The 20306-nt window shown below is 45.5% G+C and overlaps 1 protein-coding gene across 1 annotated transcript in view; it reads right to left on the bottom strand.

The window, feature by feature from the left end:
* Positions 1-11107, bottom strand: part of dlec1 (DLEC1 cilia and flagella associated protein) — a gene marked incomplete at both ends in the record, with an annotated part of 65446 nt that extends 54339 nt beyond the window's left edge. Inside the window, 10 exons of the mRNA XM_084453473.1 lie at positions 402-538; positions 760-933; positions 3013-3100; positions 4909-4993; positions 7126-7337; positions 8834-9027; positions 9155-9265; positions 10226-10382; positions 10463-10603; positions 11009-11107. Coding sequence (XP_084309599.1) covers positions 402-538; positions 760-933; positions 3013-3100; positions 4909-4993; positions 7126-7337; positions 8834-9027; positions 9155-9265; positions 10226-10382; positions 10463-10603; positions 11009-11107 — 1398 coding nt within the window. The remainder of the gene's footprint in view (positions 1-401; positions 539-759; positions 934-3012; positions 3101-4908; positions 4994-7125; positions 7338-8833; positions 9028-9154; positions 9266-10225; positions 10383-10462; positions 10604-11008) is intronic.
* Between the last annotated feature and the right edge of the window lie 9199 nt (positions 11108-20306).

Here is a 20306-nt window from a genome sequence, read left to right as displayed (position 1 = left end):
CTGAACAGCCTGACAGATAGATAGATTGATATAGATATACAGTAGGTAGGTAGGTAGGTAGGTAGGTAGGTACTGTAGATAGATAGATAGATATGGTAAATGGACTGCACTTCGGGTCGTTCAGTGATCGAAGGGTCAGTGGTTCGAATCCCAGCTCCGACTGTCCACATGTCGAAGTGTCCTTGAGCAAGACACCTAACCCCAAATTGCTCCCAATGAGCAGGTTAGCACCTTGCATGGCAGCTGCTGCCATTGTGTGTGAATGTGTGTGTCAATGGGTGAATGAGAGGCCATTGTAAAGCGCTTTGAGTGCCGCTAAGGTGGAAAAGCGCTATATAAGTGCAATCCATTTACCATTTACCATTTATAGACAGACAGACAGACAGACAGATGAGGTGTACCCGCAGGTTGGAGGCTGGCCACTGGCTCTTGGGGATGATACAGAAGGTCCCGGCGCTAAGGCCCTTGTTGTGGCACAGGAACTCAACAAACCTCACTCCTCCCACCAGACAGTATCCACAGTCCAGCACACTGGGTACTGGTCACACGCACACACGCACACGCACGCACACACGCACACACACACGCGCACACACACACACACACACACACACACACACACACACACACACAGAGACAAGCACGCACACACATGAATTATGGCCTATACGGCACCATATATGTACATGCACATTTTCAGAGAGATACTGAATGATAACACAGCGACGTTGCCGGTCAGGTGTGTGTGGTGACACTCACGTGTGAGAATAGGTGGGGCTCTGTGGGCCTTGATGGGCACAAGGAGAGGGCGCTGGGCCTGGGTCTCCACCAGCAGGAAGTCCTCATAGTCCACCAGGGAGTCGGGGGCAAAGCGCACCATATACTGGCAGCTCATGCCAGGGGCAATGACGCCCCCCTCCCCAGGAAACCTGCCTGATGACACCATAACACACAATCCAGATCACATCATAACACTGTCCTGGTGTCCAGGGGGGTATTCCAGAAAGCGGGTTTAGTGCAAATCCTGAGTTCGCTAAGCCTCAAATAAGGGAAAGCCTGGGTTTTCCGTTCCAGGAAGACGGTTAAGTCAAACTCAAGAAAGCAGGGCAAGTCAAACCCGTTCCAGGAAGAGAGTTCACTGACAGTTACCATGGTAACTCACTCTGGGAACCAAACCTGCTGGCTAGCAGGTTTACTCTAAAAACCCAGACTGTCTCCCCGTCTCTCCCTACCAGATGAGGAAGCGCATTACTTCATGAAGTTTTAAATGCATGCATGTTTCACCGGGAGATGATTTTAAGACTGCGATGGAATGTCCTATCATTCCCCGAGGATCATCTAATAACGTTACCATTTTTCCGCAAACTCCACTATGTATCTAAATAACATTCTCCAGCCTGAAATCGCTATTATTAGACTACACAATTCACATCGTGGCCGCGCTCTTACATCAGAGCAAATTATGTGGGCTGCCCTGCGTTTCTGCAAACGGGAGTTTTTTTTATATATAACATTGGCGATGCAGAACACATTGGGAAAGCTACTGTGTGTAGAGCCATAACTAAGGAAAGTGTCCCTTGCTCTGGACACAACCTTTGACCATGAAGGAGGAATTCCACAGAATAGCAGGTGATGTTGAAAGCATTCAGTTGAAGTTAATGACGATATTTCACATAATATTCTGGTAATGCTGTAGCGTTGAGTGAACAGTCGTCCCACATAATTCATGTGCAGGTCATCGGTGCAGGTAGCCTACATTGACTAGGCTACTGTCTGAAAATTACAAACTCTATTCATTCATATACTGTATACAATATAGCCTACATGACTACTGTACATAGCACACGCACCTCCACACAAAATCTCACGCACAAATTACATTTTGTAGCCTAGGCCTACACATCTCACTCCATTTGTATATTGTATTCGTATTTTGTACTACTCATTTGCACTGTCTCATCTTGTCCCTGTACCCTTGTCTCCATGTTCTCTCTGCACTTTTAAGATTGTGTGTGATGCTGCACACATTATAACAAATGTAGGCTAACGTTAGGTTTTTATATGCCAAGTGCGCTTTAGTCAACATTAATCAATGAGATTCCACCACTTTTCACCTGTGGGCTACCCTAATATTAAAACAGTCTGGTTACATGTTCACTGAATAAATTAGAACTTTGACTCTTACGGATTTTGTGCCCGAAATCACAATATGCAACGATAGAACTTCGAATTCCACCAGGGTGACGTAGGCCGATCTTTTGTTGTCTTCGGTTGCCATGGTGAATCATTGTATCGTAGCTCTACTGATGATGGCTTTTTATAGTTCTCGTGCACGAGCTTAGCTCAAGCTGTACATAGTCAAGGTTGATTGTGCCAGCGCGAATCAGCTGGGAACCGCGTTTCTGGAACTGAAAACACGGGGTTGCCGATGTCAGGATTTATCAGATCAAACCTCAGGGTTAGAACCAGACTTTATTGAACCCGCTTTCTGGAACAGGCCCCAGATCACATCATTAAACACAGTCCTCATTTCCAGATCACAACATCACACAGTCCTCATGTCCAGATCACATCATAGTCCTGGAGTCCAGATCACATCATAACACAGTCCTTGTGTCCAGATTCTCCTAGCTTTTCTCTGAAGTGTGTGGACTCCACTACACAAACAAAGGATGTGTGTAAAACATTTTCAATGGCTCTTACCTGAGCTTTAAATCTATGAGGCAGAGTGTACAAACTTCAGACAAAATGGGTGGGAGGGTTGAACAAAAAGTCATTCTGCATTGTGTGAGACAGCAGTGTATAGCAGACAGTGCTACTGTAGTTACCTCAGAGTAACAAATCCTGATCACCTGAAGTCCACAGAAACGCATTCCGGGGACATAATGTATGTGTGTTAGTCCTCAAAAAGGTCTTGGATTTCTACACACTTTATAAGACACACTTTGAGGGGCTCTATTCCTGGTCTTTCTACGATTCCCTAAGTTAGTTAGTGGAGCATGTCTGACTCACCCAGGCCGGTGGAGAAGTGGGGCGTGGTGGGGGGGAGGACGCGCACCTGACGGCTCGTTGAGGTCATGTTTCTCAGCTCCACGGTTATCTTCAGGAGAGAGACATCAGAGAGACATCAGAGAGACAAACACGTCAGAGATGAAAGAGACATCGGAGAGACATCACAGACACGTCAGAGATGAGAGACATCAGAGAGACACGTCAGAGACCAGAGAGACGTCAGAGAGACAGACGCATCAGAAACGAGAGAGACATCAGAGAGACACACATCAGAGACAAGAGAGACATCAGAGAGACTGACACATCAGAAAGGAGAGACGTCAGAGAGACACACATCAGAGACAAGAGAGACATCAGAGAGACTGACACATCAGAAACGAGAGAGACATCAGAGAGACAGCCACGTCAGAGACCAGAGAGACATCAGAGAGACAGCCACGTCAGAGACCAGAGAGACATCAGAGAGACAGCCACGTCAGAGACCAGAGACATCAGTCATTTGCTGCTTCACGCTAATATCAACCACCACCTCTTTAGACTTGGTTTTAAAAGATCAGATCACAAGTGGACAGTGAGACACATCAGCGTTTATACCTGTGTCTATCATGCGTCTCCAAATGTGTCCAGCTGACCACTTGTGTTTGTATATACGGTAGTAACCGTAGTAACTCACTCACTCCTGCCTGCATGCCTGTCGCACAGCTGTTCCATGTAAACAGATCAGTCGGTTTGACTTCGAGCAGATTGAAAAAAGTGAGCATGAAAGCAACCAAAGATGTTTGAAGAACTAATGAACATAGTAGGACTATTCCAACTGTTTAATGAACATAGTAGGACTATTCCAACTGTTTAATGAACATAGTAGGACTATTCCAACTGTTTCCATTGATAGGACAAGTCATTTGCGACTTGAAGAAGAGCGCAGGATAAGGTGAAAAAGGAGAAAAATTATCCTGCATTGATAACGTGTTTTCCTGTTACGTCTTTGTCTGGGAAGCATCAGGGCACATTAGCATTTAGACTACTAAAGATAAGTAGTCAAATGCATCCAAGATCATCTTGGCAAGTGGTTTGAGGAAATGTTTCACAAAACGTTTTGGTGACCGTTTACTGTACACTTAGCGCTGTCCACTTTGAATCTGATCATCCAAAATGCATTCTAAAACCAAGTCTAAATGGGGTCACTGATATACTGGGAAGAGTAAAGCCATTCCAAAAGGTTATAGTGTGGACATGGCGTATAAGGTTATAGTGTGGTCATGGTGTATAAGGTTATAGTGTGGTCGTAGCGTATGGTTATACTGTGGTCGTGGCGTATAAGGTTATAGTGTGGTCGTGGCGTATAAGGTTATAGTGTGGTCGTGGTGTACAAGGTTACTTATGCTGTAGTAGTGGTCATGGTGTATAAGGTTATAGTGTGGTCTATAAAATTATAGTGTGGCCGTAGTGGATAAGGTTATAGTGTGGTCATGGTGTATAAGGTTATAGTGTGATCATGGTGTATAAGGTTATAGTGTGGTCGTGGTGTATAAGGCTATAGTGTGGTCATGGTGTATAAGGTTATAGTGTGGTCGTGGTGTATAAGGTTATAGTGTGGTCGTGGCATATATGTAAGGTTATAGTGTGGTCGTGGTGTATAAGGTTATAGTGTGGTCGTGGTGTATAAGGTTATAGTGTGGTCGTGGTGTATAAGGTTATAGTGTGGTCGTGGTGTATAAGGTGATAGTGTGGTCATGATGTATAAGGTTATAGTGTGGTCGTGGTGTATAAGGTTATAGTGTGGTTGTGGTTTATGGATGACTGAGTAAAGATCACACCAAGTCAAAAGCTACTGTAACTATGATTTAATCCAAGTATTCTCTGTATGTGTTTGACCCAGGTATGGTCAGGGTGTACCTCATACACGTGCCCCACTATGTAGTCTGTGAAGGATATCACAGCTGGGTTGGCTAAGAAGACTGGCACGGATTCAGCTCTTGAACTACAAGGGTGACAAAAGGGAAATAGTAATCCTGTCATTTTACAGTACATTGAGAGGTGGGCAGCAGAAGACACCCATAGAAAATATTACCTGCATAGATCCTACAGCCACACACATGCACACATATACATGCAAGAGGGAGGCACACACACACACACACACATGCACACACACACACACACACACACACACACACACACACACACACACCATCTGTGTGGTGTCCCATTCCTACACCCAACACAAAGCTATTATGCATGTCGAATTTTCGTAATTGTGCTTAACCAAAAGTAGCTTTCACACATCCAGCCACAATGCTGCTTCTGTTCTGAGCTCACATTGCAGTCGGCCCCAGTAATGCAAGAAGTAGCAAGGAAGAGCATAGAATTAAGGCAAATAAAACACATCTGCCCCCTAACCCTAAAGAAATACATCTCTTGTGCTGCTGGGAGCACACACTTGGGCAATTGCTTGACAGTTCTACTTGATGGCTGTAAGATAGCCTTGCTGAAAAAGCCCTGGAGAACAGCAGGCCAGGTGGCCAGTCAGGACCAGTAAGCCCTGGAGAACAGCAGGCCAGGTGGCCAGTCAGGACCAGTAAGCCCTGGAGAACAGCAGGCCAGGTGGCCAGTCAGGACCAGTAAGCCCTGGAGAACAGCAGGCCAGGTGACCAGTCAGGACCAGTAAGCCCTGGAGAACAGCAGGCCCTACGTTACCTGGTTCCATTACTGCTGAGAATCGTCCTCTTTGTCAGACACCTGAAGTAACGTGATCATATCAAGGGTCTTGTTTGGCGAATGCGTTTGTCATCTGTTGTATCCGTACACCCAGGGCATAAAGAGCACATTGTATGGTATAGTCGTGTATTGTATGAAGGCCTCATGAAAAGTCAGATATGTTTATGGGTCCTATGATTGTGTTTGGTACAAGTGTGTTTGGACCCCTCCATGGCGCTGCTAGGTATGGAGAGCTGCTGTGGGGAGAACAAGCAGGGTCTGGGTTTATTCAATAACAGGACATCATGCTCATCATATCTTAGAGAGACAGGCCAGTGTTTCCCAGCACTGAGCATGGCTCTGTATCCATGTCATCCTCCTCTGACACGTGGCTGCATACTAAGCAACACAACATGTTTTCTAGTCCACATGACATGTTTGTGAACATTGTCAAAAATGTGCTTGGTGGCTGACGATTAACGCGTTATAGAATTGAGCAATTGACCACGAGAGGCAGTGGGTTATGGGTCAATTGCTTAATGCTTAATGATCATTCTTATCATTTTAGTATTTACATAGTCTTCCGCGATAGGCTATAGTTCTGAATTAAATGGTTGCCAGGCAACATAGGCTATCTAGCCTATTTGGGTAGGCCTTGTTCACACAAGCCTATATAGGCATAATTCGGGTGATTCACGTTTATTTGAACATTTCCAGCTATGGTGCAGTTATTAAAACAGTTCTCCAGAGCACTCCTTTTTGCAGGGGTGTGGAAGTGTTGGAGTCAGACTGATGAGTGCGTTTTTGATACCTACAGTAGGTAAACACGGGTGTAGTTAATAAAAAGGCTGCTGCAAGTGGTTGCTACGCAAAGCATAGTACCGCTTGATCTTATCAATAGCCTCATAAATGAGATTGATGGCGCATTAATACTATGTTTTATGTGGTCGCAGCCGTGGGTTACAGAGTATTTTACAACGGCTGCTAGCCAATCATAATCAAGTATCCAAACTCTCCGTTGTAGAACAGCTACAGTAAGGTAGCGAATCACCAAATCAGATTTCACATCTCCAAGTTGGCACAATGGGAATGCTGATGTCTAGGCTACCCTAACTATGACCCTAACCCTAACCCTCACACATACAAGTACTAATGAAGAGGGATTATAAGGAGTTTGTCTTCCACTGTCTCCAAGCTATTAAAAAATTAATATGAAGTACTGTATATAGCTCATCCGTGATACCTGTAGGGGCTCAAATTCATAATTGACTATGCAACAAAAATCACACTATCATGGTCTCTACAGTAAGATTGTATCCTTAAAAATATTTCCACAAGTATGTGGAAGCACGTATGTAAAGCTTTTATTTACTCTTAGGGTCTAGGGCCTGGGGTTCGGGGTTTGCAGTGTCATACCTCTCCTCCACCACTGTGTTCCCTCCGGGCGCCACCTTCTTCCCTGGCAGGAGGAGGGACTTGCCGCCACGGTGTGCATCGGGGGGAAGGAACCTGGGGTTGCGCAGGAACTTGTGTCTCTCCTTCAGTTTGTGCAGCGCGAGCCTCTCTTCCGCCCGGCTCTTAGCGCTGGGCTCCTCCATCCACTGTGGTCTGCCTGCCCGGCTTCCCTCCTGAAACACAACCCAACACGTATCCTTAATAAGATGGAGGAGCGTTTAAGTACCGAGACGTACTGGACATAATGTAGAAACACTGGGCAAATGTTTCAGGAGGAAAGTCTGTGATATCGGCCTAGTTTCTCCATGACAATAAACCTTGATAGCTAGTTGGCCAAATCTGCTGGAGCTTACCCCAACTCTCACAGCTAGCAAAGGTTTAGCACTCAGAGCTTTGTAAGTGTAAGTGCTTTATAAACGCCATATATGAACATGGTTATTATTCTGACTTAGTGCTTTGTAAACACCATATATGAACATGGTTGTTATTCTGACTTAGTGCTTTGTAAACACAATATATGAACATGGTTATTATTCAGACTTAGTGCTTTGTAAACACCATATATGAACATGGTTATTATTCTGACTTAGTGCTTTGTAAACACAATATATGAACATGGTTATTATTCTGACTTAGTGCTTTGTAAACACAATATATGAACATGGTTATTATTCTGACTTAGTGCTTTGTAAACACCATATATGAACATGGTTATTATTCTGACTTAGTGCTTTGTAAACACAATATATGAACATGGTTATTATTCTGACTTAGTGCTTTGTAAACACAACATATGAACATGGTTATTATTCTGACTTAGTGCTTTGTAAACACAATATATGAACATGGTTATTATTCTGACTTAGTGCTTTGTAAACATCATATGAACATGGTTATTATTCTGACTTAGTGCTTTGTAAACATCATATATGAACATGGTTATTATTCTGACTTAGTACTTGTAAACATCATATATGAACATGGTTATTATTCTGACTTAGTGCTTTGTAAACATCATATATGAACATGGTTATTATTCTGACTTAGTACTTTGTAAACATCATATATGAACATGGTTATTATTCTGACTTAGTACTTTGTAAACATCATATATGAACATGGTTATTATTCTGACTTAGTGCTTTGTAAACATCATATATGAACATGGTTATTATTCTGACTTAGTGCTTTGTAAACTCCATATGAACATGGTTATCATTGTGATTTAATGGTTTGAAATTCCCTATATGAACATGGTTATTATTCTGACTTAGTGCTTTGTAAACACCATATGAACATGGTTATTAATCTGATAAGTGTTACGCTGGCTGACCTAGGGGGGCGTGCTGCTATATATAACGATATATATAACATGGTATATGATATAACATGGTTATTAGTCTGATAAGTGTTACGCTGGCTGACCTAGGGGGGCGTGCTGCTATATATATATATATATATAACGATATATATAACATGGTATATGATATAACATGGTTATTAATCTATAACGATATATATAACATGGTATATGATATAACATGGTTATTAATCTATAACGATATATATAACATGGTATATGATATAACATGGTTATTAATCTATAACGATATATATAACATGGTATATGATGTAACATGGTTATTATTGTGACTTTGCGCTGGTTGACCTGGGAGGGAGTGCTCCTGTGCAGGCTGGCGTCAGAGCTGGAGGCCAGCGTCAAGCTGCTCTCCGACTCCTCCAGCAGCCCCCGGGACGTCCTGTCTGGGGGGGGGACCAGTGTGTAGCCATCGTCCTGGGGCTGCTGACTCATGTGCTGGTTGTAGGCCAGGGTTGGATTGACAAAGCCAGGCGTGGATTTGGCTGGGAGAGGAGCAGATCAGATAATGGTTTTAAATGTGAGGATCTGGCTTCATCTGTATCACAGCATGCATAAAGACATGGTTTTAATCTGTGTGATGTAATGTCAGTAAAGGTTATTGAAACCCACCTGGTGGTGCTCTCACTAACGGGGCTGGTTCTGTTATGTAGTCTTGTGGACAGATCAGGCTGTTGCTCTTCAGAAGACCGTTGTCCACACACCACATGAACGTCGATCTGACTGCATAGGACAGAGATTAATACACACTCTTTCTCTCAACATACGTAGACAGACTGTATAGTGTAATAAATACACACTCTTTCTCTAATATACCTAGACAGACTGTACAGATAAATACACACTCTTTCTCTCAACATACTAAGAAAGACTGTACAGATAAATACACACGCTTTCTCTCAACATACTTAGACAGACTGTACAGTGAAATACACACTCTTTCTCTCAACATACTTAGACAGACTGTACAGAGAAATAAATACACTATTTCTCTCAACATACTTAGATTGTACAGTGATTTGAACAAAGACATCTGAACTTGATGTATTGGGAAACATGGAGTCGTGAGCCATATTTCACAGGAGAACGGAGACATCTCTCTACTGTACACCTGGGCTGCCCTCCACTGACCTCCCCTGCCAAAACTCCCCCAAGGGTGCCCAATGTTACTTCACCTCTGGTATGTTAATAAATACAATCATTTGACTCGTCCTTTTCCTTTCACTACCACTGTGACTGCTGATGGTACTGGTTCTCATGAGGGCTTCACTGGCAATGAGTGGGATGTAATGTACAGTCAGTTCACTTACTCTAGACACACTGTACTTGTACATATCGCTTTGGATCGTTTGCTAAACGACTAAAATATAAATGTAAAGGTATCGCAACCAACGCCAACCGCCAACCAACTCCCAGCACCAACACCCACCGCCAACCAGCTCCCAACACAAACGCTCACTGCCAACCAACTACCAACACTCTAAAGTTAGCAGTTGTTGTTAGAATGTTGGAATTTTTTAATTTGGCTGCAAAATCCATCCAACCGACGCCAACAAACATGGCACTCCAATCCAACATTGGTGTTGATTGGCGTTGCTTGGGACAGTGTGCACACACCTGAAAACAAGACAAACTATGTGGTTTGATGAGTGACATTTGTCCTTGGAGGAGCCTCCAAGGTACCTGGCGGCAGGCCAAGCTGCTGGTAGGCCTCTCCCAGCTCCTCAACCAGCGTGCGGTGGGCCTGGCTCTCCGTGGCCGTAGCCTGGACCCGCGCCCGGACGATGTGCTCCTCCAGCAGGTCTGCGTTTCTGAGGCGCCGGCTGTACTCAGCATGCACCTGAAGTGAAGGTAAGACAAGCTTAGGATCAGGGTGAACGATAGGACAACATGCCAGGAGGTCTGCAGACTGTGTGGCACCTGTTGAAGCTCGTCCACATATCTGTCATGGTGGGTGCTGCCTCCCCGTCTCGTCTGGGTGAGATTAGCGACGGTGTCTTTCCCGATGATCTCTGTTGTGTAAACATCGGTGAAGATGCTTGCTAATAGATGAGAAATTTCCTTTTGGAAACAACAAAAACGGTCAGCTATTATACTGCTTGCTAGCTATTTTCTTTAACTACCTTAGCTACATTTGTCAATTCTTATCTTTCTTGCTTTTTGTTCATTTTATGTCTATTTTTATGTGAAGCACTCCAAGCATATACATTCCCTGTTGTAAAACACGTTGAGCTGCATTTATTTGTATGAAAGGTGCTATGCAAATAAAGTATTATTATTGTTACTATGATTATTATTATCATTATTATTATGATTACCTAGTAAACCAACGGTGAGATAGATAACTACACTGATACACATTTAAGCTCTGCTGACATCTGAAACAAATAGCTAAACAACTTTAATTACTGGTTAGGGTTAGGGTTAGAGTTATACTGTAGCTAGCTAGCTACATAATATTCTAACCTGTGTTTTTTCTGATGTAGGTCGGTGGCGGTTCATGGACGGTTCAAAGCCTGGTTGAGGTCTGGCCTCTGATTCCTCAATTTGAGGCTCCAGCATCATGTTGCACTGACAGAACAAATAAAGACAAGTTAAGAACTAGCACTACCGTTAGCTACACTAGCAAACATGCATACATTGCTAGCTAGCATTGGCTAGCTAACGTTAATCGTATCAAGTTTTCGAATAGAAAGGTTAGCTACATTTGTCAATTCAACGACACATATGTAATAAGCGTAATATTATCAATCAAGCTCCACTAGTTTACATAGATAATAATATGTTATTATAAGAATGTCCTGTCCTCAGCACACCTCCGTCTGTGTATATGCGCTGCCATGGAAACGACCTGGCTTCTTAAAGGAGCCGTGTGCCTTTTTCCACAGGAACACAGTTTTTCTACTACTGGGGTGCGTTCAAATTCAGCGAACATAGTGAACGTTTGCGAACGTTAGCGAACTATTTTCCGTTAGCTTTGTGTTCGCCGCAAACGTTTGCTAACAGAAGCTAACAGTCTGGAGGGGTAGTTCACCAGTAACGGAACGAGGATCAGATTGGACCCAGGCTTACGGAGTTGTGCTCTCAGATAGGGATTGTTTTGATTTCGGTCACAAAACCCTTGACTCTACCAGTGGCCGGTTCACTAGATGGGAAGCAACACTGTAGCAGTTGAACAATATCAAACATCTCATCATCAAACAATTCAACAATGACAAAAGATGCGGTAGCAAGTAGCCTACTGTCTTCTTGAAGCCATTTTATGTGTAGCCTAACGGTATTTTGGAACATGCGTTTATGCGAACTATTTGGAACGTTCATTAAAAGCCGTGTGACCTTTTGGAGAAAACATGTTTGCGACGAACGTTCGCCTCTGTTAGCTGAATTTGAACGCAGCCCTGTGTTCCTGTGGAAAAAGGCACACGGCTCCTTTAAGAAGCCAGGTCAGTACAGGTATGTATTTCAGACCGAAGGGCTCATCCCTACGCCCTACACCAGTGTATTCCCTTCGTAGTGAGCACTGTGAAGGGCATAGGGAGTAGGGCAGGGGTGGCCAACCCGCGGCTCGCGAGCCGCATGCGGCTCTTTGCCCGTCAATGTGCGGCTCCTCCATCCATCCCCCCCCAAAAGTTGGCTTGCGGCTCTTCCATCCTTTCATTAAAAAATAAATTCATTCATTCCATAAGAACGTTTCTCTCTCTCTAGTTTCGCTGTGCATTTCTTCCCGCCCATTTTAGTTTATTGCAGATTTGTCATAAAATCATGATTCGTTTCGCTAGTGAGGAAGTCGCGTGAGAACCACTTCAAACCAATCATATAGGTAGCAAATCACCTTGGTAACAAAATTATTAGGTGCGTTTACATGGACAGTTTGAATCGGTTTCAAATAGGTTTGGAAGACCAAACCGATTGAAAATATGTCATATAAACACCTCAATCCGACTGAAATGCCCCAACCCGATTGAAATTCCAATCGCTTTCAAGGAGGTAGTTTAAACCTTTTCGAAACCGTTTGGTCCGTCATGTATAGACCTTGAAACGGATTGATGCTGCGTTCATTCTGCGCATGTTCAAGACTTGACTAATCAAGGCACGCTCCACAGTTCCGTAGTCAGCTGTTTGTAACCATCGTAACGCAATCACTCACGGCTGCGTGCGCGTTCGAAACATTTGTTTCGTTGTCGCATGTAAACATCCAACCAGTTTACTTTGTATCCCATGTATACAATCAAGATGAAATCAGCTTGAAATCAACCAGATTGAAAAATATTTGTCATGTAAACGCACCTATTGTAAACAAAATAATTTGCTTTGCGTGGGTCATTCTCTTTTACGACAAAAGCTAACGTAGCCTAGGCTACTGTACACAACCAAAGAATGGCTGGAAAGAAATGCGCAGCTAAAAGAAAATATGAAGACGAACACAGGACATTTTTTACCCGAGTGGGGAGAGTATTTTTTTCTTCATAGAACGTAATGGTAAGCCATTCTGTCTGATATGCCAGACATCATTGGGACATTTCAAAGCCTCAAATCTCAGCCCAGTCCAGTCCAGCCTAACCCAGTCCAGCCCAGCCTAACCCAGTCCAGCCCAGCCTAACCCAGCCCAGTCTAACCCAGTCCAGCCCAGCCTAACCCAGCCCAGCCTAACCCAGCCCAGTCCAGCCTAACCCAGCCCAGTCCAAAATATGTCAGAAAATATCTTGTTGTATGTATTCATTTTAAATAAATTAACTTTAAATGTATATTTAATGGACAATAATGTTTTTCTTCTTATTTTAGACTGGGGTGCCTTGGGATTTTAAGTACTTATGAAGGGTGCGGTGACTGAAAAAAAGGTTGAGAAACGCTGGTATATATGGTGTGGCTCTGGGTGGTACCACAGTAATTTTTGTGGCTCTTAGTCTCTGACTGGTTGGCCACCCCTGGAGTAGGGTGTCAAAATAACGCTCGTTTGGAATGCCCTTCAACGTCATTGTCGCATGTGTCGACAGCCTGTCACAAGATAACCATAACCATTGTTTATGAATTAATCTTATCTTAACTGAAGCAAAGCTTTCGGAGTGGTAAAGTGATGTGTCCTGATCTCAAGCTATTATAAGCCCAAAATGGAATGGTCATCTGAGAATTTCACGAAGTAAATGTGCATCACCTGTTTGTGCAGCACCGAGGTAAAGTTGGTTTCACGTTCGACATTCATCAGACATTCATATTCGGAATTTTAGGGACCGTGGAGAAAGTTATCATAATCAGGAAAAAAATCAATAACTGCCAATATTGGACAAAGACACCACAAACCACTTGCAAATTATTCTACTAATCAATATCTATATGTGACAGCTTTTGTATTTATGAAATTATTGATTACCAATTTATTAAAAATAAATAAATCAATTAAACCAATATTTAATGTGGTTAGGATCAATAACTGCCAATTTTGGGCAGAGACACCTCACAACACTTCTGAATTATTCTACTAATCAATATCTATCTATGACATCTTTTGGTTTTCTGGAAATATTGATTACCAATTTATTGAAAATCAATAAAACCAATATTTCATGTGGTTTGGATCAATTACTTTGCCAATTTTGGGCACAGACACCTCAAACCCTTTCTGAATTATTCTACTAATCAATATCTATCTATGACAGCTCTTGGTTTTATTAAATTATTGATTACCAATTTATAAAAATCAATTAAACCAATATTTAATATGATTAGGATCAATAACTGCCAATTTTGGGCAGAGACACCTCAAACCACTTCTGAATTATTCAACTAATCAATATCTATCTATGATACCTTTTGGTTTTCTGAAAATATTGATTACCAATTTATTAATCAATCAGACAGATATCCGATCATGTTTTTTATCAATAACTGCCAATTTTGGGCAGAGACACCTCAAACCACTTCTGAATTATTCTACTAATCAATATCTATCTAGGACACCTTTTGGTTCACTGAAAATATTGATTACCAATTTATTAAAAATCAATAAATCAATCAAACCAATATTTTATAACTTAGGATCAATAACTTTGCCAATTTTGGGCACAGACACCTCAAATCCTTTCTGACTTATTCTACTAATCAATATCTATCTATGACAGCTCTTGGTTTTATTAAATCAAAGTTATTGATCAAGGGGTTTGAGATGTCTGTGCCCAAAATTGGCAGCTATTGATCCTAATCATATTAAATATTGGTTTAATTGATTTATTGATTTTCGATGAATTAATAATCAATATTTTCAGAAAAGCAAAAGGTGTCATAGATAGATATTGATTAGTAGAATAATTCAGACATGGTTTGAGGTGTCTGCCTAAAATTGGCAGTTATTGATCCTAATCATATTAAATATTGGTTTAATTGATTTATTTATTCTTAATAAATTGGTAATCAGTAATTTCATAAATCCAAAAGCTGTCACAGATAGATATTGATTAGTAGAATAATATGTGACAGCGGCTGGTGATTTGGTCCGCAACTCGGCAAACCCCGAAATGCGCTAGAGGGCAAAATAAATCAAAAAACGTTTTTTTTCGTTTTTTGTTTTATTTTGTATTACCAAAGTTGAAGTTGTGAAGAACCTACTTACTATAACAGACAACAGTTTTAGGTTCACGAAATACGTATAATTAGTCTGCAAACTAAGCTCGTTTTTAGCTGATTTCGAGCCGGGCTTGGGGGCGGGCAGATTGATTAGCATGATTTGGTTTCATTGGCTATTTCTTCCGGGTTCTCTGCCCCCACCCTTCCCCAACACGCCGGCTTTGTTTACATTCAGTCCCAAGTTAACCATGGATGCTACAGCTTTTGCTAAAGAGAAGACGGGGATGGCATCCAGAACATGGAAAGAGTTTTAAGAGCAGCTAAAACTCCAGAAGAGCAGGACTCGTTCGTACACGGAGTTTTATTCTTGATGTCCTGTGATACAGAGATGACTGTATCCACTTGTTGCTACGAAGCGAAACGTCGAACGACGTACCAGATTCACACCACCGCCAAGCATTCTGCTTTGCTTTTGGGTAAGCTGATCTTTATACTATCTGTGCTGTTTACATTACATTAACGTTAGTCGTTTAGCAGTAGCTCCTTTCTAAACAAGTGACTAAGTCTAGCTAGCATAACAAAGGCACTAGCACTAACTAACAAAGGCTAGCTAGCTAACGTTAGCTAACATGCTAGTTAGCTGAGCTAGCCCTTTGTTCCTAAACTAGCCAGCTAGTCTATTTAATCAACACATTCTGGTACTATTTTATCTATATGGAGTGCCAGTACTGTGGGCAATAGTTTAATGTACTTTCTTCCTTCTATTCTATTGCAGTTTTGATGCTGAGAGACCTGGCATGGTTGTGGCCAGAGAACACCGTGATGCACCGGCAGTCGAGTTTCAGCTGCTGCGCAAGCCTGATGTCCTGCCCCCCAGAGAAGGTCTTCTTGTGCAAGCCCCACCCGGACTGGACATGGCCAGACAGACGTATCTCTTTGACAAGATCAGAGAGTTCTGTTCTGATGAGGGACGAGACGTCACATGTCCCCCGCCAAACTCCACAGCAGCTCAGAACAAGACTGTCCGCTTGTAGATTCACTGCAGATCATCAGGACGGACAGCACTGCAGGAGAAAGGCCACAGCCTTTCCTGTTTTCCTGTTTGTATACTGAAGCGTTGCTTGTTCTCTTGCACAGACTTGCCCACACTTGCACAGACTGCATTGTTAGAATATTGAATACTGAGCTGAGTACTGTTGTTATTACCTTGAGTATTGAGCTGGGGACTGTTATTACTTTGTTGTACACTTGATCACAATGAACACTATGCACCTTGTCTATAAAACAGACAACTGACTGTACACTTTAACACTTAGACTGTTGCCTTTTTTGGTACACTTAACTACTTATGCTTGTACTTTATATCATGTATGTGACAATAAAGAACGTTAAATTTGAACTTCATCTTATATTGTTCTTAACTGCATTCACAACACAAGATTAATACTGACTCAAAGAGTGTGGGGTCATCAGTGAGAGAGCACCTCACTTGGCAGCCACTCTCAGGTAATACCCCAAGTTGACAGCAACTCCGACAGACAATGCCCCAAGTTGACAGCCATTCTGACAGATAATGACAGATCGTCCAGTGGGGGAGTGGCTGGGGGAGGGGTTACCAGGCTATTGTTCACGCCCATTACCTGGCAGTCAGAGGTGTGAAAATGTTGGAGAACTTTGGAGGGAGATTTCTCAGCTAAGTTGATTTGGCAGTACTAGCATTCAAATAAGCATATCTTCTTCAAATATGTTCAGATTTCAATGTATGAGACCTCATTTGAAAGCTTACAATCTGCACTTTCATAATCTGTAAAAAACTGAAAACTGAAAATGCCTAGTTGAGGACCAAATTACTGTTAGGGCTAGCGGAGGAGGACCCAAAAGCAGACTCAAAACGGCTTGGAGGTGAAGCCCGGAGGCGTGTTTATTGGTCTGGCCGGGCAGGATCAGGTCGGAGAGGCAAGCGGGGGTCAGGCAGGGGCGTGGTAGTCAGACAGGCGTGGGTCGGGCAGGAGCGTGGTACTCAGACAGGCGTGGGTCAGGCAGGAGCGTGGTACTCAGGCAGGCGTGGGTCAGGCAGGAGCGGGGTGGTCGTACAGGCGTGGGTCAGGCAGGAGCAGGGTTGTAGTACAGGCGTGGGTCAGGCAGGAGCGGGGTAATCGTACAGGCGTGGGTCAGGCAGGAACTGGGAAGACAGGGAGAACAGGGTAAGGCAAGGTTCAAAAGACAGACGAGGCAGGGAGCTAGAGACATGTACCCACTAGGTTGGTTGGTCAACGATCTGGCACAGAGGGCTGTGTGGACCGGCTTCTTATCCTGCTGGCGATTGGTTGATCAGGACCAGGTGCGTTGAGGTGTGGAGGAGAGGCAATCAAGGTGACGCACGGCAGGTGTGGATCGGGGGCGTGTCTGGCTTGTGACCGCAGACGTGCCCGCAGTTCCCGCTGCAGGCTCTGGGAGGTGCTGGGGGAAACGGAGTCCGGCACTGGAGAGACAGGGTCAGGCTGGGGGACAGGCTGGGGACCAGCGTCAGAACCGGGGCTCGGGCCGGGGTCAGGGGGCCGAGGAGGTGGACGAGGCGGTGCCGTGACAGGACCCCCCCCTCTACGGGCGCCACCTGGCGACCGACCGGGCTGGCCAGGATGGTCACGGTCAGGGCCGGCCCGAGGCATAGGCGAAATAGGCGGTCGCCTAGGGCGCCAAATGGCCAAGGGGCGCCTGGCCAAGGAGCACCAAAAAAAAAAAAAAAAAAAAAAAAAATTATTTTTTATTTTTATTACAATAATTTCATTCCGTAATCCCTACTGTCTCTATTACGCTTCGCAATGCGGTGCGGCGCCTCCGCCCAGCGCCGGGCGCCTCCCCCGTTAACAAATCGCGCAGCAGCACCCCCCCCCCCCCCCCCCCGTCAACAAATCGCGCAGCAGCACCCCCCCCCCCCCCCGTCAGCAAAACGAAACTGAAGGTGTTCCATAATCTCGCCTAGAGCTGCTGAAATGCTAGGGCCGGCCCTGGTCACGGTGGAAATCCCGGATAAGAGAGGGGTCCAGGATGAACCTACGGGGCACCCAGCACCGCTCCTCGGGCCCATAGCCCTCCCAGTCCACAAGGTAGTGCAACCCCCGACCCCGCCGACGGGCCCCCAGGAGCCGTCGGACAGTCCAGGCCGGCTGGTCGTCGATGATCCGGACAGGTGGCGGGGTGTCGCCTGGCGGGCACAGAGGGCTGACAGGAGCAGGCTTAACACGGGAGACATGGAACGTGGGATGAATCCTCATGGACGGGGGCAGCTGCAGTCTGACAGCAGAAGGGTTAACCACACTGTCTATCTTGTAAGGACCAATGTAGCGGGGTGTGAGCTTACGTGACGAGGCCCGCAGGGGGATGTCCTTGGAGGAGAGCCAGACCGCCTGGCCGGGCTGGTAGACAGGGGCCGGGATCCGATGGCGGTCTGCCTGGTGCTGGCTCCGACGGGTGGAACGAACAAGCGCGGCTCGGGCATCCCTCCACACCTTGCGGCAGCGGCGGAGATGGACCTGGACTGAGGGCACGGCGAGCTCCTCCTCCTGCTCAGGGAATAGAGGTGGTAGATATCCCAGGGAGCATTCAAACGGAGACAAGCCAGTGGAAGAGCTAGGAAGGGAGTTATGGGCATACTCCACCCAGGGGAGGTATCGGCTCCAGGTAGCGGGGTTACGACCAGTGACACAGCGCAGGGCGTTCCCCAGGTATTGGTTGGCTCGCTCGGCTTGCCCATTGGTCTGGGGATGGTAACCCGAGGACAGACTCACCGAAGCCCCAATGGCCCGACAAAACTCCCTCCACACCTGGGAAGTGAACTGTGGACCTCGGTCAGAAACGATGTCCGCAGGGATGCCATGGAGCCGGACCACGTGGGTCACCAGAAGGTCAACAGTCTCAGACGCAGAGGGGAGCTTGGGCAGAGGCACAAAATGGACGGACTTGGAAAAACGGTCCACAATAGTCAGTATGGTGGTGTTACCCTGGGAAGGGGGCAGTCCAGTCACGAAGTCCAGACCTATGTGGCTCCACGGGCGACCAGGGACTGGCAGGGGGCGCAGCAGACCGGAGGCGGGTTGGTGCGAGGCCTTGCTCCGTGCACACACCGTGCAGGCCCGGACGTACTCCCTGGTGTCCTGGGCCATGGAGGGCCACCAGAACCGTCTCCTGAGAAGGGCTAGAGTGCGGCTGGACCCCGGATGGCAGGCAAACTGGGAGGCATGAACCCACTGGAGGACCTGGGGACGGACATGGTCAGGGACAAACAGGCAGTTAACAGGGCCGTTACCTGGGTCAGGCTGGGTCCTCTGGGCCTCCTTCACCAATCCTTCGATCTCCCAAGTTACAGCGGCCACCACACATGAGGGAGGAAGGATGGTGTCTGGTTCATCAGTGTCCTGGTTGGGGGGAGCATACTGGCGAGACAGGGCGTCAGGCTTGACATTGCGGGATCCTGGACGATAGGTGATGGTAAAATTGAAACGACCAAAAAACAGAGCCCACCTGGCTTGCCGCAGGTTCAGTCTCTTGGCATTCTCGATGTAGGTCAGATTCTTGTGGTCAGTCCACACAATGAAAGGCACCTCAGCTCCCTCCAACCAGTGCCTCCACTCCTCAAGGGCTAGCTGGACAGCAAGCAGTTCCTTATTGCCCACGTCGTAGTTACGCTCCGCGGGCTCCAGCCGGCGGGAGAAGAACGCACAGGGGTGGACTTTACCATCAGTGGGTGATCGCTGGGACAGCACTGCCCCCACTCCACTGTCCGACGCGTCGACCTCCACAATAAACTGGAGAGAGGGATCAGGCTGGGTGAGGACCGGAGCAGACGTGAAGAGCCTCTTCAGCTCATCGATGGCCGCCCCCGCCTCGGGGGTCCACAAGAAGGGGACGTTCTTGGAGGTGAGCGCGGTCATGGGAGCGGCCACCCGGCTGTAGTTGCGGATGAAGCGCCTGTAGAAATTGGCAAATCCTAGGAACCTCTGGAGGTCCTTACGGTTCTTGGGGACAGGCCAGCTCACCACCGCCCTGATCTTCTCAGGGGTAGCCTGCACCTGGCCACTGCCGATGAGGAAGCCCAGGAACTGCACAGAGGTGACGTGGAATTCACACTTCTCAGCTTTCACAAACAGCTTATTCTCCAGAAGCCTCTGGAGAACCTGTCTGACATGTGCGATGTGCTCCTCATGGG

This window comes from Borostomias antarcticus (assembly GCF_949987555.1).
Source record: "Borostomias antarcticus genome assembly, chromosome: 2".
NCBI lineage: Eukaryota > Metazoa > Chordata > Actinopteri > Stomiiformes > Stomiidae > Borostomias > Borostomias antarcticus.
Note: the sequence above shows the minus strand (reverse complement) of the source record. Positions and strands in the feature narration are given on the sequence as shown.